At 42.2% G+C, this 23,052-nt stretch overlaps 1 protein-coding gene across 1 annotated transcript in view; it reads right to left on the bottom strand.

Moving 5' to 3' along the window:
- CAPN13 (calpain 13) overlaps window positions 1-23,052 on the bottom strand; it is a 117,988-nt gene that overhangs the window by 4,593 nt on the left and 90,343 nt on the right. The window contains exons 15-20 of the mRNA XM_048508497.1: window positions 21,503-21,560; window positions 17,875-17,948; window positions 15,248-15,316; window positions 14,933-15,011; window positions 9,894-10,010; window positions 2,156-2,211 (exon numbers count right to left, since the gene is read on the bottom strand). Coding sequence (XP_048364454.1) covers window positions 2,156-2,211; window positions 9,894-10,010; window positions 14,933-15,011; window positions 15,248-15,316; window positions 17,875-17,948; window positions 21,503-21,560 — 453 coding nt within the window. The remainder of the gene's footprint in view (window positions 1-2,155; window positions 2,212-9,893; window positions 10,011-14,932; window positions 15,012-15,247; window positions 15,317-17,874; window positions 17,949-21,502; window positions 21,561-23,052) is intronic.

The following is a 23,052-nucleotide window of genomic DNA, read 5'->3' as shown; positions in this document are numbered from 1 at the left end:
CACCAGTCTCCCAGGGCATGAGGGTAATGAATCAGGGGGCAGGCGATGGGCACCATACCCCTGAATGTCACTGCCCACAGGTACAACAGCCACTTCACCCATGTTATGGCTATATACAAGCTCATTTTTTTCTGAGCTTGGAATGGAGACTTAGGCAATGGGAGCCAGGTGCCTGCATGGCTGATGGAGAAAGGCATACCTCAAAAGCTCCCTTACGTCAGTTATCTCTGGCTCATACCACTGCCCTGAGGGGTTGCAACTGAAACGATGCATGGTCCCCCCCTCTGTGCACAACCCACTTATAATGCAGAACCAGAATATTTTCTGTCAGTCTGCTCTTTTATCTCTGGAATTCCTTTTCAAATAGTCTGACTTGTATATTATATGGATACCTGGAGCAATTGACTTTTTACAAAATGTTGTAGATATGGTATTTTGGCATTTGAACTGTTGATACTCTTCTGACTTCTTAAGATATGCTTATTTCCCTGCCCAGGTATTCATTCTATTTCCCATAGTGTACCTTATTCCCATGTCTTTCTTTCAGTATTCTTTCCTAGCTTGCAAAAGATGAATTCCTTCAAGCTGGATGTAGAACCTAAGACAGCTTCTTTAGTTTGGCTGTCAGATTCTGCATATGAAAGGTTTTCTTCCATATACTCGGGCCACTTCAGTGTAGATCTGAGTATGAACTGGAAGTGAAGCACATTCCCACTTATACATGTCTGTGGTACACATGTTTTCTGACCACTGGTCAGGACTGGCCTCCCTTGGCTGGGGTCCCAGATAGTTCCTTATAACTCAGTAGAAACTACTAGACCCACTTCTATCTATATATACTAGTTTCTTCATTTGGATCTCTTCTTAGTTAAAATGTTATTTGATAACTATCAGGAACATAGTAAGCTGATAAAACAGTTTAGGAGCAAGCCAAAAGACTGCAGGGTTATCTTGGTTTTGGTCCAGTTGCTGGCTGAGCAGCAGGAAGTCAAACCAGGTGTCCTCTGCAGGGTTGGCCAGTGCTGCTGGGAATTTGTTTGGCTTGCTTTTGGTTCCCAACAGTCCTCCAAAGTACTGGCCCATTATTAATTTCCCTGGTATGTTAAAAGCATCAGGGAAATGGGAGTAAAGACTATGCAGCTTTAAAAATCTTGTATTTTTCAGCATACAAAGGTTGAAGGTATTGCTTAGCCTTAGAGAATAGCAGATCGATCTGAACACTGGTATTGGGTGGTTTTGGTGTCAAGACCTGATTGTCTGGTCTTGTCATGAGTTTCCCAAGTTGGGAGCAGGAGATCAGGTATCTGGGGAATAGCCTGTCTGTGTTCAGTATGCTTACTTTCGTTTACTTTATCTGCATTGCTTTGGCTATGTGGGCTTGCAGTGGCATAGGGGAAGGGGAAATAGCACCCTAACCCAGCGGGGCCCTGCCAGACTGCTCCAGGCCGTGGGGCCTGGCTGGTGGGGCGGGGCCGGGCAGGGATGCCCAGCAGCGGATTCTGCTGGGCCTGGCGAGGCAGGGCAAGGGGGAGGGGTGTTGTGGCGATTTTCTGTCCCCCACATGACACCAATGGTGCACGCCTGGGGTGTGGCACCCCATCCTCATGGTAGCTATGCAGGCTTGTTATGTAAGCAATTTTCACATGAGAACTTCAGAGCATTTATATGGAGCTTAGGGGGGTACCCAACTATACCAGTTTGGGAATAACTGTTGCTGGCAAAATTCGGATTGGGAGCAGGGGCTGTGGTAGTTTTGCTGGAGTTTTCATACCCATTTTCAGATTGGACAAAGTTCTTGTCTAGAGTGCAACTCTTTTGATTTTTTGTCAATAAAACAGATTTTGTTTTCAATTGCGTCTCCTTTCCTGAGAAACCATAGAGAACACAACAGTTGGACCCTGGTTTATAATAGCATTAACAGTAATTATGTTGAAGCACTACCTTCTGTATTGGAAAAATATTAAAAGTGCCAAAAAAATCCTATCTTGCTAAACCATATTTCACTGTTGTTAACAGAGCAGCTGATTAGAAGTGAATGTATATAAAAAAGCTATTCTGTTTTGCCTAAGAGGAGAAGAGACTTTTGGTCAAAGTACAAAAACAAAGGCTATGAAGGAATGCAAGAATGAGCAAAATGGAAATAATCATCACCCACCTGATTTTCAGAGAAAGAGATTTGTCTCCCATTTGCAGATAAATTGCGAAAGGCCTCTGGAGAGTACAAAATACATTTCATTTTATGAAAGTGGACAAGAAGAGTATGTAAAACTATTGAAAAAGAAGCAATTTTATTAAATACCATGGTCTCTATTTATTGTTGCATTTAGGCAATAAAACTTTAAAATTTCAAAGTGAATAAAGCAATATCTCACAGATTTTAAACATAGTTAACATTTTTCTTTCCACTGGTAAGGAAAAAAGTAATTGAAGAATGAACAACATAAGGTATAAAGTAACCATTAGACTTAATTAGACCATTTGGGTATTCTGAATCACCCAAAATGGCCAAATCACAGCCTATTCGGGCATATTTGGGCCACATTTGGCCCAAATACAATATGCCTGAATACGAGCCGATCTGAATGTAAAGGATTCGGATCGGCTTGTATATATTCAGTAGCATTGGAGGATCGTTTAAATGGTCCCCGCATGCAGTTGCTTCCCCCCTTTAAAGAATCTCCACTTTCAAGCACTTGCTGGGGAAAGGGGGGGAAGTGTAATCTGTATTTTGCTGTTTTCTGACTCTTTCAGCATTTTTTCAAGGGGAAGCAAACTAGACACACACACCCTTCCCTGGGATTTTAAAGAAAGAAAAAAACCCTAAAAAATCCATCCCCCAGACAATCCCAAATACTTACCTTGGGGTGCCTGTCAGAGGCATATTCTTAAACTAGCAGCACCAACATTGCAGTGTATCTTCAGGATACTACCCTGATGATACCACCCAAATCTGGTAAGGTTTGATTCAGGGAGTCCAAAGTTATGAACCCTCAAAGGGGAGCCCCATCTTCTATGACCTCTCTTTGGAAACAATGGGGCACTCACTTTGGGGGTCCATAACTTTGGATCCCCTCAATCAAACATCATCAAACCTAGGTGGTATCATCAGGAGAGTCTCTGGAAGATACCCTGCAAGTTTGGTGCCACTAGCTTTACATGCCAAAAACCAAAAGAATAAAAAAATCAGATGGACCCAAATTATTCGGGATACCCCACATAATATGAAATTCAGCTTATTCGGGTACACAGATAATTTTACACCTGAAAAAGCCGAATCTGAATTTTACCAAATATTTTCAGTATTGCTCACGTCTAGTGACCATGCTCTGAAGTTCTAACTGCTAAACCACACTGACTTTCACAGGGTGGCTACTGTTGAACAGTAGTGAGCAGCCAGGCCTAGTTGAGTCATTCAAGTAAAATACTATCAAATAACTTAAAGGCTGCTGTCAGACCTAGGGTTGCCAACCTCCAGATGGGACCTTGAGATCTCCTGAAGTTACAGCTGACCTCTAGACAGCAGTGATCTGTCCCCCTGAAGAAAACAGTGACTTTGGATGGTAGACTGTATGGCATTACACCCTGCTAAGGCATCTTCTGCTTTCAAACCTTGCCCTCCTTAGATTCCACCATAAACTTTTTAGGAATTTCGCAAACTGGAGCTAGCAATCCTAGGATTCAGTTCTGGCTTCAGTGAATCCTCTCTTAAAAGGCCAAAATAAGTTGAGAGAGGGCCCTCCCCCTTCCTTTTACTCACATAAGCTATAGCCTGAAATGCTGTGGTTGTCTAGCAACTGCCACTGAGGGAATCTGTTGCCTAAAACTTTTATCATTTGGGGGGTTTTGAACTCTCCAATGTATTTTTTAAAAAAATTCATATTTTCCTGCAAACCTGGGGGCTTTCCAAGTTTGCAGAACAACTTATCTCACCCATTAACAGCTCCAGTCATTGGCTTTAAGTTTCCTCAGATTTGGCCAACTTCACTACTGACATATAGATGATGGTTTGCTGCAAATTGGATCAATAAATATGTACACTCCTAATATCTGCTCACATCCAGTACCTCAATACTAATAATAGATAGATAATATTAATAATGGAATTTTGGGCTTATCTGTCATCAATATGCTGATGACACGCAGCTCATTCTGTTGATGGAGCCACAGGCTGGCTTCTGCCCTGTGGCTCTACAGCACTGTTTGGAGGCAGTTGCTGGATAGTTGAAGTAAAGCAGGTTAAAACTGAATCCAGCTAAGATGGAGATCCTGTGGGTGGGTCATGATGGAGGGGGGAGGGGTTCCAGCTACCATTGTTTGAGGGGGTCACCTTGCCGATGGCCTCCTCTGTTCATAGCCTGGGGGTCCACCTGGATTCATCTCTATCTATGGAGACCCAGGTGGCCCGTACAACCCAGGTGGCATTCTTTCATCTGTGCCATGCATGGCAGCTGGCCCCTTACCTCTCCCCGCCCTTGCATGCCACCCCTCCCTCCCCTCCCCCTTCCTCCACCAGGGTGGGCGGGCCAGGTCCAGATGCTGGGTCCCCTCCCCTTTATCCCCTCCTTTGCATGCCACCCCTCACTCCCTCCATTCCCTTGCATGCCACCACTTCCTCCCCTCCCCCTTCCTCCAATAGGGTGGGCAGGCCAGGTCCAGATGCCGGGCCCCCTCCCCTTTCCTCCTTTGCATGCCACCCCTCACTCCCTCCCCTCATATGCACAATTCAGAATTATTAGTACTTTCAGAACTGGATAGCATGGGTGTGCTTCTTTCAATCTCTAGCAACTGTGGTCCATGCTACAGTCACCTCTAGGCTAGATTATTGCAGCTCACTTTACATGGACCTTCCCTTGCAGCTGATCCAGAGGTTGAAGTTGGTCCAGCATGCAGCATGCAGCAGGCTTCTCACAGGTAGTTCCATTCAGGATCATATCTCACCTGTACTTTGCTGGCTGTACTGGCTCCCTTCAAGGTGTTGGTATTGACTTTTAAGACCCTTCGTGGCCTGGGGCCCTCATACCTTAGGGACCGTCTGTCCCCTCACATCCCCACCCAACCTCTGCACTTCTCAGGGGCCAACTTACTGATGGTCCCGGGCCCTTCTACAATCTGTCTCTCCTCCACCCAGGCCAGGACTTAGTGTGCTGGCCCTCGTCTGGTGGAATTCTTGCCATTGTGCGTCCGGGGCCTGTAGGACCTTGAGCAGTTCCACAGGGCCTGTAAAATGGTCTTGTTCTGCTGGGCTTTTGGTGGAGAGGGATAGCTGCAGAAAGATGCCATCCACTATGCTTCTACTGATTACCATCTTGACCACCCTCGTGACACAAAATCAAATACCATCTTTGCCATCTGAAGTTTTACTTTTATATTTATGTGTTATTCTGTAATATTGGGTTTTAAACTGTAAATGGTACTTTGTAAATTGTTTTAGTTATATAGTTTAACATGTTCTGTACACCATCCAGAGCCCTTTGTGGGTGGGTGGTTTATCAAGTCTAAATAATAAATAAATATAAATAAATAAATGTGCATATATTAATGACACACCAAAATTTCTCTCTGCATATGAGCATTCACTTGCAGTGTTCTGCATGTGACAAATGTGATTCCTTGGAATATCGCTACTGGGTCTGAACCATGTATAACTTGGCATAGGTGATGCCTGGCATAGAAGAGAATGCATAAATATGCCATGAAGTTATTTTTATGGGTTGTTGTGACACCTGAATGTAGCCTTTTTTTTCCTACTTTTTTCATCATTCTTGTTCATGAAATGGACATAAGTAAATGAATCCCTACATATGCATAAACATTCAGAACTGCATTATATCAGGGTGATGTAGCACAAATTATCTGTGCATGCAAAATTCTTCAAGGAAGGAGAAAATTAGAAGAAAGAACAAAATTCTATGCTTGTATGCAACTAATTAACTAGAAATTGCTTTAAAACACTCTGAGAGAAATGAAAACATAAAAACTTTATATAGGACTTCAGAAAAGAGTATTTAGTCTTTACTATCAAGGCAAAATTCTTCTTCTTGGGTATATATCACAAGTCTAGCAGTCCTAACCTAATAATCTCTGCATAAAATGGTGCATGAATATTATGGTCTTAAGTATGATTTACTCTCTAGTTCTTTTCCACCTCCATTTTTGTGTGAATGATAAAAGGCTCATGGTTACCCAGAGAACATGAATAATTGTTTTAATGAGCCCATCTGTCTATTTATTTATTTATTTCACTAGCCATTCTCCATTCACATTAGCAGCACACAGTCTGTTATTCCCATTTAGCTCAGCAATCATCTCCTGAGAAAATGCCACTGGCAGCATTTTCAAATGTTTAAAGAAATGTATCATGCCTTCTAAACTTTCAGTAAAGCAATCCTTGAAAGATATCAGTAGATTCTGAGATGCTTATTGCAGGCAGAATTTAAAGTGTGACTCTACTTTTCTTAGCTTTAAAAAAAGTCATATTTTGTTCTGCACATACCATGCAAGATGCTGTTTATCAAATGGAGTTTTCTTAAAGCAGGAGTGTGTTAACAATTAACATTATAACATTAGGAATATATTATCGTCCCCCTGACCAAAGTGCACAAGAGGATTTTGAGTGCACAAGAGGATTTTGAGATGGAAAAAGAAATTAGAGAGGCCAACAAAAGCAAAAATGTCGTGGTAATGGGCGATTTTAACTATCCCCACATAAACTGGAAAAATGCATGTTCAGGTCATAGTAAGGAGAGAACATTCCTGGATATGCTAAATGACTGTGGCTTAGAGCAGATGGTTGTAGAACCAACCAGGGGAGATGTGATCCTAGATCTAATTCTATGTGGGACCCAGGACCTGGTGCGGGAAGTCAGTGTTGTTGAGCCGATAGGGAACAGCGACCACAATGCTGTCAGATTCAGTATCTCTGCATGCGAACAAGTGACAACTACTAATGTAGTTACATTTGCCTTCAGAAAGGGAAATTTCTCAAAGATGAGGGGGATAGTGCTCAGGAAGCTGAAAGGGAAAATTAAGAGAGTCAAAAATGTCCAAGGTGCTTGGAGGTTATTTAAAAACACAGTCTTAAAAGCTCAGCTGGAATGTGTTCCACAGGCTAGGAAAGGCAGCAGTCCAAAAGAAAGCCACCCATGGTTAACAAAGGGAGGTTGAGGAAATTATTAGGAAAAAAAAGATGTCTTTAGAAAATGGAAGTCCAACTTAACTGATGAAGAATACCAGAGAGAACACAAATGGTGGCAAAAGAGAAGCAAGTTAGCTGTAAGGGAGGCAAAAAAAAAGGATTATGAGGAACGCATGGCTGCGAACATCAAGACTAGCAACAAACAGTTCTTCAAGTACATCAAAGCAGGAAGCCAGCTAGGGAAGTGGTAGGCCCGTTAGATGATGAAGGAACAAAAGGTGTGCTAAAGGATGACAGGGAGATTGCAGAGAAGCTGAATGAATTCTTTGCATCTGTCTTCACCCAAGAGGAGGTGAGGAAAATTCCTGCACCTGAACCAAGCTTCTTAGGAGGTGAATCCGAGGAACTAGCGAAGATAGTGGTAGACAAGGAAGAAGTTCTGGCAGCCATTGATAAACTAAATGCTACCAAATCCCCTGGCCCAGATTGCATTCATCCAAGAGTTCTTAAAGAGCTCAAGCATGAAATTGCTGATGTTCTCACATTAATATGCAACTTATCCCTGAAATCAGGCTCCATCCCTGAAGACTGGAAGATGGCCAATGTCACACCAATCTTTAAAAAAGGGTCTAGGGGGGACCCAGGAAATTACAGGCCAGTCAGTTTGACATCTGTTCCTGGTAAATTAGTAGAATCTATCATTAAAGATAAAATTATTAAACATGTAGAAAAGCAAGACCTGCTGAGGAAGAGTCAGCATGGCTTTGTAGAGGCAAGTCCTGTCTTACAAACTTACTAGAGTTCTTTGAGGGTGTAAACAGACATGTGGATAAGGGGGAACCAGTGGACACTGTCTACTTGGATTTCCAAAAGGCTTTTGACAAAGTTCCTCATCAGAGACTGCTGAGAAAACTCAGCAATGAAGGAATAAGAGGGGAAGTCCTCCTATGGATTAAAAACTGGTTGAGGAACAGGAAACAAAGGGTGGATAAAAAATGGGAAGTTCTCACAATGGAGAGATGTAGGGAGTGGTGTCCCCCAAGGATCCGTATTGGGACCAGTGCTCTTTAACTTATTCATAAATGACCTGGAAGTAGGGGTGGGTAGTGTGGTGGCCAAGTTTGCAGATGATACCAAATTATGTAGGGTGGTGAGAACCACAAAGGATTGTGAAGAGCTCCAAGCGGACCTTGATAAATTAGGTGAGTGGGCTAAGAAATGGCAAATGCAGTTCAATGTAGCAAAATGTAAAGTGATGCACATAGGGGCAAAAAATCCAAACTTCACATACACGCTACAGGGGTCCAGTGCTATCAGTCACAGACCAGGAAAGGGATTTGGGCGTCTTAGTTGATAGTTCCATGGGAATGTCAGCTCAATGCATGGCAGCTGTGAAAAAGGCAAACTCTATGCTGGGGATAATTAGGAAAGGAGTTGATAATAAAACTGCAAGGATTGTCATGCCCTTATATAAAGCAGTGGTGCGACCGCACTTGGAGTACTGTGTTCAGTTCAGGTAAGCCACATCTCAAAAAAAGGATATCGAAGAGATAGAAAAAAGTGCAGAGAAGGGCATCGAGGATGATTGAAGGATTGGAGCACCTTCCTTATGAGGAGAGGCTGCAGCGTTTGGGACTCTTTAGTTTGGAGAGGAGACGTCTGAGGGGGGATATGATTGAAGTCTATAAAATTATGCATGGGGTAGAAAATGTTGACAGAGAGAAATTTTTCTCTCTTTCTCACAATACTAGAACCAGGGGGCATTCATTGAAAATGCTGGGGGGAAGAATTAGGAATAATAAAAGGAAACACTTCTTCACGCAACGTGTGATTGGTGTTTGGAATATGCTGCCACAGGAGGTGGTGATGGCCACTAACCTGGATAGCTTTAAAAAGGGCTTGGACAGATTTATGGAGGAGAAGTTGATCTATGGCTACCAATCTTGATCCTCCTTGATCTCAGATTGCAAATGCCTTAGCAGACCAGGTGCTCAGGAGCAGCAGCAGCAGCAGAAGGCCATTGCTTTCACCTCCTGCATGTGAGCTCCCAAAGGCACCTGGTGGGCCACTGCGAGTAGCAGAATGCTGGACTAGATGGACTCTGGTCTGATCCAGCAGGCTAGTTCTTATGTTCTTATGTTCTTATGGGAATGGAAGGATGCCTTGCTTCTTTCTTTTCTTAACTTAAAATGATTCTCTGCCAAAATGGAGATATTTTCAGAGGCATCCTGACAAATCCAAACTATGAGGAAGATGAGTAACTGGTTGGCTGCTAATTGAGACAGGATGCTGGACTGGATGGACCACTATCCTAAATCAGTTCTTCTCAGCATGAGAAAATGAATTAAGGGCCAAAACCCCCATTTCACATGCATCTTTCTTCTATTATGCTAGCTCTTCAATATAAAATAGAGAGAGTGTGGAAGGAATTCTTAAAAGAAGGGCAGAAAAGGGAAAGTTTTATGTTCCATTCTCCTGACCCAGCTAAAGAGAGCCTTGTATAGAAGCAGCCATGCATACATACTCCTTGCTGGCATTAAAACTGTGGGCATAAATCAGATGTGCATTAAGATATGCCTCCAAAAGCACATCCAAGTGAGGAATACAATGCAGACTGTTCAGACTGCATTTCATTTTCTGGCCCTTCCATGTGATCCGAGAAATCTGCTAGAACTTGGAACTAAAAGTGAGTTAGTTCATTTCTTGCAAACTGTTCTCTGAAAAGAAAATCCATTGCAATGGGCACTGTGTGACTTACTTGCCATGGTCTCAAGACGAATCATACAACATGCAAAATCAGGAAAGCTGAGTCGCATTGAGGAGTCACCGTATCTTACTGTCATTAGTTGGAGAAATTTCTCATCAAAACTCAGGCCTACAGGCAACAGCAGGAGAAGGAGACAACACAGTTCAACAATATTTGGCAGCTATAGAGAACTGTATTCATTTGGACCAGTGATATTGAATGCATAGAATTGTAGAATTGAAAGAGATCACAAGGGCCATCAAGTCCAATCCCCTGCCATGCAGGAATATACAATCAAAGCACTCCTGACAGATGGCCATCCAGCCTCTGTTTAAAAACTTCCAAAGAAGGAGACTCCACTACACTCCAAGGCAGTGTATTCCACTGTCAAAGAGCCCTTACTGTCAGGAAGCTTTTCCTAATATTTAGGTAGAATCTCTTTTTCTCCACCTTGAACTCATTACTCCTTGTTCTAGTCTCTGGAGCAGCAGAAAACAAGCTTACTTCATCCTCAACATGACATCCCTTCAAATATTTAAACAGAGCTATCATGCCACCCCTTTACCTTCTCTTCTCCAGACTAAACATACCTAGTTCCCTAAGCAGCTCCTTACAGGGCAGAGAATCCAGACCTTTCACCATTTTGGTCACCCTCCTCTGAACTTCATCGTCCCTCTGCAGATTGGGGAGAGGCACATTTGCCCATCAAACAAAGGAGGCACATGACTACTGAATAGCCAAGCCTACACATTACCTCACACATGCACAAATAATAATATAATACTTTTAATTACCAGAATACATCTGAGAATCTAGGGTTGCCTTTCCCCACTACTGGGCATTTTGTTCTATGGGTTAATATTCAACAGTTGTATACTCCATTCTACCACCTTATTCAACTGCATATGTTGACTCATGCTCAAACACAGAACCCACATACTGTACAACTTTAATTTAATTGCCATGAGCAAATTGTGTTGCATTTTATCTTGGACCAGTCACAGTGATACATTTATTACAATTTCCAAAGAAATTACCCACTTTTCTGGAACATGGGATGGAACATGGGGAAAAATACCACTAAGTTAGGACCCTACCTTGTGTATCTCTGGGCAAGTCACAAATGCCCAACCTCACAGTGAAAGGACTGGGCTTGTTTCTCCCCTCCTACACATGAAGCCTGCTCAGTGACCTTGGGCTAGTCTCAGTTCTTTAGAACTCTTTCAGCCCCACCTACCTTACAAGGTGTCTGTTGTTGGGAGAGGAAGGGAAAGGAGTTTGTAAGCCCCTTTGAATCTCCATACAGGAGAGAAAGGGGTGGGGGTACAAATTCAAATTCTTCTTCTTCTGGGTTGTTGGAAAGTTTCCTGGTATTGAAAAGCTTCAGGAGATAGATTTCTCCTTGTCATGTGGCCGCTAAAAGCACAAACACACTGCCAGAAATTGAGACAACTGTAATGATACTGGGTGGTGTGAGTTTTCGGGGCTATGCATCTGTGGTCTGATAGTATTTACTCCTAACATTTTGCCTGCAGGTGCCAGCCATAGATGCAAGCAAAACATTAGGAGTAAATACTACTAGTCCATAGTCAGACAGCCCAGGAAACCCATAACAGCCAGTTGATTCCAATCATGAAAACCTTCAACAATACAACCCTAGAGGTAATTAAAGAGATCTTATCTCAGATTCAGTCTTCATTTATGGAGGTACGACAATCATTTTAAGGCATGGTGAACAATTGTTTTCTCCATTTTTTTCTGTTTCCCCACTTTCAGAAAGCACTGATTGAATCCATAGTTAAGCCTCTGGAACCAGAATTCTCCAGTTATAACATAATGAGCCATCTAAAGGGCATATATGCAAGAATCAATGAAGTTGATTTGGTAATATGTTCAGAAGTGACAAGGTTTGTTTATTTAAAGTATTTCCATCTCACCATTCTGCAAAAGCAAACTCATATGGAGCACTCAACATATAATTAATTTATGGAATTTACTAAAACAGGATATGATTATGACCACTAGCTGAAATGGCTTTAAAAGGATATCAACAAATGCATGGTCTATAAACAGTTATGAGATGTGCTAGCTAAATGGAACCTCCACAATCAATGGTACCTTTTAATATTGGATGTTGTGGTTTAAAAAACCAAATGGGACAAAGCTTGCCTTCAAGCTCTGCTTTAGGAATATCTCGATGGTAGCTGACTGGCTATTTTTAGGAACTGGATGCTAAACTAGTTATGTGTTCGGCCCAGTACTGTAGGGCTCTTCTTATGCTTACTCTAAGAAGGCATGAGAATCAGATTATCTTGTTTAATTCCCACTGATACTCAAAGCAGTGCTTGCCACACCAGAAGATGTATATACCTCCTCAAAACAGACTATGAGTGCAAACGTTTCTCCACATGGAGCTGGCAAAACCATCCCAATATCTTGTGGCCTTTAGGGAAGCAGCGTGCAGTCCAAAAGACACACCCCTTGCAATGTCTCGGCAAGGCACTTGCTCTTAGAAGAGCAAAGTTAATGGAGTGGTCCTTCTTGCATGCATATACACACAGCTAGTCCCAAGCCCTGCTCTCTGAGCCCCATTCTGATGAGACATAACTGGTGGCAACCAAAGAGGGGGCACTTTCACATTTGGAATGGCTTCCCCCTTGAAGCTCACTTCCCCCTTCTTTAGGTGCCAGGCAAAAACATGCCTTTTTACCTTGTTTTTATGGTCTGCTTCTAGCTTGAGGGTTGTTTTATAAATAATAAATGATATAGGTGAAAGCAAGAAAGTACATGGACAATATGAAAGCAGCAGGTATTTGCAACACGTTTGACATCCAATTATCAGTAATTGGACAGGAAATCTGCCTCAGCTATGTAGAGGGAATTCATTTGAAAGAGATACAAATTAGCTAACATGGGGGAGGGAGAGGATGGTGAACGCTATGGCGTGCACCACACATTACATATTCTCCTAAATTCAACTAGTGGAGTACGAGAAGCTGACTTTGCAGTATTCATATTACATTCAAACACCTTCCTTCAATTCCATACTTGTGATGTTTGTTTGTTTTGCCTTTAAGACTGCACAGCAAGCAATTTCCCTTCCAATGTTACACTTTATTGCCTTTATTATCACAATACTCTCCTTGCATTTTCCCTGATGTAGTACATTAGTGATAAATTCCAGGAGAGCTCAGAGCATCTTTCCTTTCTCTGCTTCCAAATGCACATCAGGGCTTGCAGTCTCTAGGGGCTTTAGAACCTCTCTCTGCCCCCCAAATGGCTATACTAAGCTTGAGGCTGTCATTTGATTACACCGTCTCTTTGACTTTTCCAGTCCCCACAGAGGAGAACAAAAAATAATATCTTAGTGAAGCTTAAACGTTTAACTGTCTAAATGGTACTGTCTAAATGGTAAATCACTAAGGTAGGATTATCGGAGTGCAGCTTCCTCTGTACAACGTATGGTTGCATATATAAATGCACTCAGAAAAAATATTCACTGATTGGGGGTGGGGTAGGGAGAGAGCTTCCAATTCCAGTGCTGCTCAGCAGAGGTCAGTATGAACTAGACTTGAGCATGAGAGTCTGTTTTGTTTCCTTCATTTTCTGTTAACAATTCCAGAAGTGACCGCTACATTATTTGGATGTTTCATGAGGTTTCATTATTGTTTCTTTTGTTATTCCTGTTTTGTTTTCATAATTCCCCATTTGTTTCAATAGAAGATCCCTCTTCTTATTCTTGGGCCTGTACATTCATGGTTTTCCATCCAAACTGGGCAAAACATAGAGTAATTTTAGCATTCCCTTAGGACAGACATACTTCCAAATTTCAGACAGATAAAATAAAGGAAGCCCCCTTTTTGCGACAGTGAGATGCACACATGTTTAACATCAAAGTCTGTGGGAGAATTGATAGGCAAGTTTCCAAATGCACAGAAACACAGAACAAAGTGTACATAGAGGGAATTTGGCAAAGGCAGAGTGACAAGGCATTCGATCTATGGCTAGCAATCTTAATCCTCCTTGATCTGAGATTGCAAATGGCTTAGCAGACCAGGTGCTTGGGAGCAGCAGCGGCAGAAGGCCATTGCTTTCACATCCTGCATATGAGCTCCCAAAGGCATCTGGTGGGCCACTGCAAGTAGCAGAGTGCTGGACTAGATGGACTCTGGTCTGATCCAGCAGGCTCTTTCTTATGTTCTTATGAGGCAAGACTGCAATAACAGAAGAGAACAAAATGAAATAAAATCATGGTTTTTTTGTTATAGACTATTTAGATGGGGAATTTTCATATTAATTGCAATAGTTAAAAATATTCTATTATGAAGTCTAAGGGTGGGGGTTGGGTGGGGTTGGAAGTTCATTTCCATAGAATCCTCTGTCATCATTCTACTAAAAATCTAATGAACCCAAAATCAAAACAATTTTTTTTAAAAAAAGTGACTCGTGACCAACTGTGGCTTGATTTCAGGAGAAATGTTTTCTTATTATTTATATCCATAGCAGGTAAAGCTCCAACCAATTAAAGCTGCCTTCACTCTATGATTTTAAGTGAACAAAAACTGGCATGTGTATGAATCTGGCTTGTTATTGTGTTTGTATCTATCTTACTTCTCCCACACACAGAACCCCAATTTTAACTTCACATGTTTATCTGGGTTACATGAAGCTAGGTGGGTTACATGAAGCTGGGTGGGTTACATGAAGCTAGTTTACCTCTCTCAAACCAGGAATTAATCCAGATTTACCATCCTAGATATATATGTATGGATAGGATTAGCTCAGCTTAACCTCTGTGTTTGCATTTGTACATTATGGGTAAGAGGAGTTAGTTTCTAATGAGGATTATGAGTACAAGAAAGGAGGAGAGAAAAATGAGGCAAGCATACAGGCAGGGGGAAAAGTCAGGTTCATGCTCATGTCAGCTTAATGTTGACCTAAAATGATGTCTGAGTACAGTTTAAATTTCTTTTAGAAGCTTTTTCACAAAAATGTATTACATTTCAAAATTAAACTGAAGAGTGAAATGATGTTAAAATAAGTTAGCGTACCTGCCACCTGTATTACTCTTCTCAAACTGGAAATATCCAGGAATCCAGATTTATTTTTATCTTCCCATCTAAAAATGTCCTAGAAAATATTCATACATTGTTTAAAAGTGGAAATTTCTAGATCCAATTGTTGTTTTTATGAATTTATCATAGAATGCATACGCCCCTCTCCCTCTGGATTAGGAAATTCTTTTCTGTAATAATTTGCTGGTGAATGAGAAACTCCATTCAAGAACTCGAAATCATTAACTATTTAGCAGTATGAAACAGAAAAACAGACCAACTGAGAATTTGGATATATAAATTCATACAGACCTTGTACTTGTTGAGATACTTCCATAGTGGTTCAAACTCTTGCAGTATGAGTCTTCCATTAGCATGAAACTGTATGTATAGTCAAGTTTTAAATAAGTTTTAGCTCAATTGCATGTTAATATGCAAAAGTGCAATTTGGGAAAAGCATATTAGGGGAAAGGTCTAGCTGGGATCTTTCTGCCTAACATATTTGCTTTCCACAAGCAGTGCACTCAAAATTAGAGAGCTTTCAAACATGTGATTTATCCATCTCTTACCGATACCTAGAACTGTCAAGAGTCTATAAAAGAGGATACTTGAAAGTATAGTTTGCTCTATGTGTGGACATATGTGCATATATGGAGGGAGAGAGACTACATATAACAGCAGTTCTGAAACGTGCTCTAGTGCTATTAGCATTAATTATTTTGATTTTCTTTCATTGTTTTCTGTTCTTTAATTCAGTGCTGTCATAGCAGTTTAAAAAACCCTTTCTTATACCTTCAAAGGAGTCCAATGGAATTTTGAGGGCCAGAGTGATATAGAGGTTAGATTAGAACTCAGGAGATGTGCAGTGCTATCCTAATTTAGAAGAGAGTAATTCTGCTTGAGGTGGCACTGCTGAGCTCACATCCTCCCTGTACCATGAAGCTCACAGTGTGGTTCTAAGTGAGCAATTCTCAGCTTCATTTTGCTCAGAAGGTTCTTATGAAGACAGCTCTGCTGCTTGGGATTTTCCAAAGGAAAAGCATGATGCAAACATATGTAGCAGACACAAAGATGGAACCATCTTCAGTAGAGGAGCCTCAACTCTTCAAAATGAGAAGCTGAAATAGGCTGGTTTGTGGTGATAAATGTATGCATCCAGAAATGTTCAAGATATTCAATTCTTGATAACTGCTTTTATCACAAACACACAGGCACAGGACATATGTTATGAGATAATGAAGCATTAACTATCAGGTACCTACCCCAGTATGCAGCCTACCATGGCCTTGAGATTTTTTGTATTCTGAGCCTTGAATAACCCAACCCATGTCAATGAATTCCAATGGATTTTTTGAAAGAGACACATTGTTCTGATACTTTTCTGTGTCTTTAAGGTCACAATACATTGCTTTAATGCACAATGAAAGCTGTATTTTTAAGTCCATGTGCTTGTACTTGGGAGTTAGTCTGTGATTCTCTTTCTTCCCAGATATAAATAGAAATGCTCCAAAGAGGGGAAGCTTACTTGAAAGTGAACACATGCCTATGCATTTCTATGCCGGAAGAGTGCCCTTATTTGAAAAATGAACTCTGGCTGTAGGCAGCGTTCAGATTGGTGTGCTTTCCCATGTAGTATGGTGGATTTCCCACTGAGAAATTAAGCTGGATGCACCCCAGTTCCAAAAAGATACAGGACCTTTTTATCACGGTTTCTCCCTCCGCACTGTAGCGTGCCTCTAATGAGGACCTCGAAGTCTATTGCGGTTCAAGCAATGCAACACTCCCTATGAATGCGCGATCTGCTCAGTGGATCTTTTCTTCCTCATCCTGATTGGCTGTTGTGTTGTATTGGGGCGGGAACTTTTTTTAAAAAACTTTTTTTTGCACTCCGCTACGTTGCTACATAGATGCATAGGCAGAATTTCTCTGCCTCTGCGTTTGAGCAGCTTTCTTCTGATTGGCTATTGTGTTGGAGCAGAAACAATACTCCTCACTTGGTTTGTTTTCGCACGCAGCTTCATAGATGTGCAGCTTTATCATTCTAAATCAGTCGTTGCTGTGCACACTTGCTGTTCCCCTCTCTGCAGAAGTGTTTCTTCATAGCCACAGCAAGCATTCAACAAAAAAAGGCTACATGCACTTTGCACACAGCCCACTGCACTCTGATTGGCTGGAAAGCTTCACATCATTCCCTAGAGCGGGAAAAATAAGCCCACTCTGTCCCCTGAATCTCCCCAATGAACCAGCTTTGGCACGTGTTTTTTTAAAGTGCTGCACTTCCATGTAGGTTTCTGAAAAATGTGTGATAAGGGGGAGAGCGCGTACCAGAACCCGGATGAAGCTGCATTCGGCACTTAAGCCGTGGGGAGTCCTTGCACAAACCATGATTTTTGCCATGAGTATCATGGGATAATTTGCCTGTGGGGAATCAACCACTGTTTTCTTGGATGGAGAAGCTGGAAACTGAAGTGAATATGGTCTGTAGTACCTCATCCAGGCAGTTTGCATTGGGGTGCCAGCTGAGGCTGGGGAATTCCTTAGAGATTAGAGGGTGATTCCTGTGGAACTCTGGGGAGGGGAGGGAGCTCAATGAGGAAGTGATGCCACAGGATCCACCCTCCATAGCTGTCATTTTCCTCCTGTGGAGGTGATCTTTGTTGTCTGGATATCAGCTGTAATTCTGTGAGAATGCCACGCCATACCCAGAGGTTGGCAACCTAAATCTGCAGAAAGGGCTGACATTTCAAAGACTCTTACCCTTCCCCCCAACATCTGATAGAAGAGGTCCACTGAGAGGAGAACATGGCAATTTGTAGTGGGCAAATCTTATGGCAAATATTTACTCACAGAGCTCCTGCAAAGGGAAGCACAGCACAGCCATAACTCAAAGCGAGGAAGGGCAGCATAAGGGAGGTTTATTGCATTTGCTGAAAAGATACATCCATCAGAGCTAAAAGGCTCCTGCATGAATCGAAGCTGAATCTATCTCCGCTTCCCAGACTGGCCATTAGATCTATAAATGGATAAATCAGAAGGCAAGAGACACAAAGAATAAGGAGGTTAGCAGTGGTGGAATAGCTTGTTTTTAACCCCAGGTTTTTGGAAATGGGAGACCTCCACTGTGGACTGCTTTACAGTTGATATTTTGTAAAAGAAACTGGGGTGGGGGGAGGGGGTTGAGGGTAACTGGAAAAGGGCTGAACCTTGTTTTCAAATGCACTGTTTTCAAATGTGCTTGTTCCTAGCATGCTTTGTAATTAAATGATGTGCCCAAATACAAAACATCACATGAGAAATGGCCCAAATGGGATTCAGATGGTTACTTGCTTAATAAAAACTCTTGGCACAGTATGTTACCATTCCACATGCATTTGAGGTAACGGAAGAAGCAGTGAACATTTGGGCTCAAGTACTTTGTGTCAGAAGTACTGAGGCATGTTCCACATGAGCCAAGAAACATGGGTGCAGGATGGTAAAAAATCTGTTTTTTGGGTGTGTGTGTGTGTGTGTGTGTGTGTGTGTGTGTGTGTGTGTGTGTGTGTGTGTGTGTGTGTGTGTGTGTGTGTGTGGCGGGGGGAACTTTGCACAGATCCCACCCCTAAAATGAGACTGCCCCATGTTATTTCCCCCAAAATGGGTTTTTAAAGAATCGTGCTATTAGTGAGTCTTTTCAAAAATCCTGGGTTGCAGCCGCTCGCAAGTGAACGACCGGGCAGGAGGAGCTTTATTCGCCTCCGTTTTCCTTCTTTAAAAAAATTGTGGCTTACATTTGTGTATTTACACAGGTAAAGATAATCATATTATGAGACATCAGCATGACTATGGGGTTTCATTTGTGCATGCCTGCATAGCTACGCATCAGTAGGAAGTAATTTTTGTTTTAAAATGACGCATCTCCGTGCGAAGGCACAGCAGCAACCTGGATTGCTTCCGTGGGCTCCAGTTGCTGCCTGCATGGATGCACGTGAATGTGAAAACAGCAAAACTGGTTCCTTTATCCCAACTGCAACCCGTTATACATTTGCTGTGTGGAAGGAACCTGAGAGGAGGAGTCCTGGTTACCTGAAACTGCTTAGAACCAGAAAAGTTTTGCAGTTTACTTTTGTATATTGGGTTGAGGCTGAATTGTATGAGGGGAACCCCTGGAGGAAATCTTTGTCTCAGAGCTATGATGCCTCTCAGTAGTCCGGTCTTATAGACTTTCCCTTATAAGAATAATAAGCTAAATCATAAGCACAGCATTGGCGTAATGCCCATTGGGCAAGGTGGGCAGCTGCCCAGGGCATCACCTTGTGGGGGGCATCAAAATGCTGGGTTTGTTTTTGGGTATGTTAGTGGTTTTCCATTTTTGGCCTGCAGGGGGTGCAGTTTTTAGGCTAGCAGCACCAAAATTTTAGCGTGTCATCAGGGGACTGTCCTTCTGCTACCCCCCAAGTTTGGTGAGGTTTGGTTCAAGGAGTCCAAAGTTATGGACTCCCAAAGGGGGTGCCCCTATCCCCCATTGTTTCCAATGGGAGCTAATAGGAGATGGGGGCTACAGTTTTGAGGGTCCATAACTTTGGCCCCCCTGAACCAAACTGCACCAAACCTGGGGGGTATCATCAGGGCAGTCTCCTGATGAGACGCTGAAAGTTTTGAGACTGTGCCTTCAGAAATGTGCCCCCCCAAGCCTGCAACCCCCATTGACAGCAATGCAGAAAACTCAATGCAGAACAAAGATTCTTGGGCAAATTTCTAGGATGTTCCTGCAGGGGGTGCATTTTTGGATGTATCGGCACCAAAATTTCAGGGTATCATCTGGAGATGATGGCACCCCCCCCCCAAGTTTGGTGCAGTTTGGTTCAGGGGGGCCAAAGTTATGGACCCTCAAAACTGTAGCCCCCATCTCCTATTAGCTCCCATTGGAAACAATGGGGGATGGGGCACCCCCTTTGGGAGTCCATAACTTTGGACTCCTTAAACCAAACCTCACCAAACTTGGGGAGTAGCATAAGGACAGTCTCCTGATGATATGCTGAAATTTTGGTGCTGATATGTCTAAAAATGCACCTCCTTCAGGCACCAATGTCCTGGTGCAAAAAGAAATTTGGTCGTGGTGGAGTGGCCGCCCACGGGGGGTGGGCATCCAACTCAGGTTTTGCCCAGGGCTACAGTTTGCCCAGGGCTGCCTCGTTACACCTCTGAAGCACAGTCAACCAAACAAAATTTGGGAACGACTTTGTCCACCCCCTTCTCACAGCCGTCTGGTGACCTCCTCAAATGCTGTTTCTGAAGATCAGGGATCTTTTGTGAACAATATAGGATGTGGGAAGGGATCATAAACAAAAATTTTCCTGGAATTGTCTCTTTCATGTCAGGAGATAAAAAATAAGGTTAAGGCCAATGGTGCAAAATAGGTAAAATATATTTTATTTCTCAGATAGAATTCCTGATACATTTCACCCAAGAGGCCTTTTCAGGGTTAACTAATGAATTTATACTCTTCTTTGAAAAACCACTGCAAAATTAACAGATTTGTTGGCCTTTCTTACAAAAAATCTCCTGTGACTCATGTAACACTTTTAATTCTCCCTCTCCTTTTGTGAGTCATTCAGCCAGTGGAGGAGAAGTTCAGACTGAAGTACTGGTTCTACAGATTCTCTCTTCCACTGCAGAGCCCACACTACTCCCCATATTATTTCTTCAAGAGGAGCTTTTTAAGGAAGTGGGGTGCAAGGATCTGTTTTTGGGAAATTTTTTATCATCTTGCTCCATTCTTGTTTCTGATATGTCAACTCAGTATTCGCAAGTTGTACTACACTGTGCAGTAACTTCACTCAACCGGCTGCAAAAGTTTATAATGTAATACTCCCACCGTCCATCTATTATGTGAATTATCATAGGCTTCTTGGTAGTATATTCTAAACTAAGGATAGACAGTAGAATTTTGATCTAGCCTCTGGGGGCTTCCCACTTCCTCTTCAGAGTAACCTAAAGTCCAAGATCACCTCTCCTTATTAAGCAAGCATAAGTCCATGCTTGGTGCTTAAACAACGTGACCTATATGAAGTTTTACTTGGTCAATTAATGCTTAAATTTGGTCACTGTGTAGAAGTCTTCCAAGGGTTTGTGGGCTCATGTTGCATGCGCAGACATCAACTAACTGGTTTATATTTAATGACAGTAATTTGGAGGCCTTCCATCTGTCCTTTCAGGGCCATTTTTCTCACTTGGGTTACAATATGGGATATGAGCCTTGCTAAGAGAAACAAATCAGGAAGAATGAGGAGTCATAAAAACTTAAGCAATGTACATGGAAGGTTTAGCACTCCCTTGACCTGTTTGCCTCTTTTCATTTTCAAAGTGGATTCTCCATCCTGTGCTCTATGCTACATGTTATAGATGGGCCTGCTGATGGTTTGGGTCTTGTGTCTTGGCTCCCATGGAGTATGCGACTGACTGGATATCTACTTTTGCTGGCCCTTCAACTTTTGCTCAGTTCAAAATACAGCCCCCCTTAAAAATTAGTCACCGACCAGGGCACTATATGGAGGAAAAATCATATCTGACCACAAAAACGAACTTTACCTTTCAGGAATACATCATTAAGGATCCTTTGCAATTGTGAGGCATCCAGGTAGGAACTCTAATATAAAATATAAGGAAAGTGCTTATGAGTGATATGACCCAGTTTAACAGATTTTATAGACTGGGAGAGTAGGAGCTGGGAGTCATACATCACCACACTACCAATAAGCTTTCTAGGTGACCTTGGGTCACTCATTTGCAACATATAGTTGGTTTTGAGGAAAAAATGGGGAAGGGAAGATAATGTTTGCCACACTGAACTACATGGAGGAAGCAAGGGGTGAACATGTACTACACACTCAGAGCAAAATTCAAAGAAACTTCTCTTGTTGCAACTGAAATAAATGGATTTATTTTTTCTGTTGCTTTCCATTGGATCTTCCAGTGCATCTTACACAGGAGGGGGTTCTCAATAGATTGTGCTTCATCATTCTTATTTCTCTCATTCACCACAATCCTGCTCTTAGTTTTTCCTGTTTGTGAAAAACATCCACTCACATTGATAGATTTGCAAACTTTGCATAAGAAAGGAATCTCTTTCTTGGCCATTTTTGCACTTGTGGTCTGCCTTACAGTGAACATACATGCCCTTCAGGCCGACTCTTAATTGCACATATTCCCCTACCCCTGACTCCTGAACTCACTGTGCTGCAGATCAGAGAAGCCCTATGGTTTGCAGAAGTGGGTAAAGTGCAACTTTTCCCCTGCAGAGCAGTATGTGTTTGGCTTCCTGTGGATTTTTTGTTTCTCCTTGCTGCTTCCCACCCATGCAGCAGCAGTTCTGCCCACGTCTCCATTGGCATTTCCAGCAGATCAATGGGCCTTTAAAAAAACCCTGACATTTCTCAACTCAAAAAAGTAAAATAAAAGAAAAAGGTGCAAATAACCTCCTGACCGCAAACCAGGGGGCAGGCAAAATGGTGGCTGGGCTTGGAGGAATCAGTGGGGCACTTTCTCATTTGTAAACTGAAAAATGCAAGGAGACCCCACTGTGGAGCAAAAAGCCTTGGGTTAAGTACTGCATGCATAAACAGACTCTCCCTCTCTCTGTTTCTCTCATTGCTACACAGTTACGTTGGTTACTTTTGTTACTTGGCAGTTCTCACCAGCAGCTCTTTCTGCTGTTCCAGAGAGAACATTAGTAAGGTACAGAAGAAAGATGGTTGGTAATAAATGTCAGAGGGGTATGCAACTGTCTTCATTCCGGTGTCTTGTTAATCTGAATGTACTGCTGCTTCTCTAACATCGCTTTATTAATATAGTACTAAAAATTCTCCTCTCATGTTTTAACATTATCCCTTTTATTGCTTATTTTAAAGACATAGAATGAGCTGGCTGTACTAGCTAAACTTTAACAAGCAGATTATAGTGGCTATTCCAGTTGCTAAAAGACTTATTCAGAAAGAGGAAGCTCATATGTAAATTTCGTTGTGTAAATTTCGTTGTGCGTGCACAATGACAATAAAATGCTTATGCTTATGCTTATATGGCGAATGGTTGAATGAGCTTTCCATCATGGTCTGAATGGTGAAGCTAGCTATATCAAGAGA

This window comes from Sphaerodactylus townsendi, linkage group LG01 (assembly GCF_021028975.2).
Source record: "Sphaerodactylus townsendi isolate TG3544 linkage group LG01, MPM_Stown_v2.3, whole genome shotgun sequence".
Classification (NCBI taxonomy): domain Eukaryota; kingdom Metazoa; phylum Chordata; class Lepidosauria; order Squamata; family Sphaerodactylidae; genus Sphaerodactylus; species Sphaerodactylus townsendi.
The sequence above is the reverse complement of the archived record's forward strand: the minus strand, read 5'-3'. Positions and strand labels throughout refer to the sequence as shown.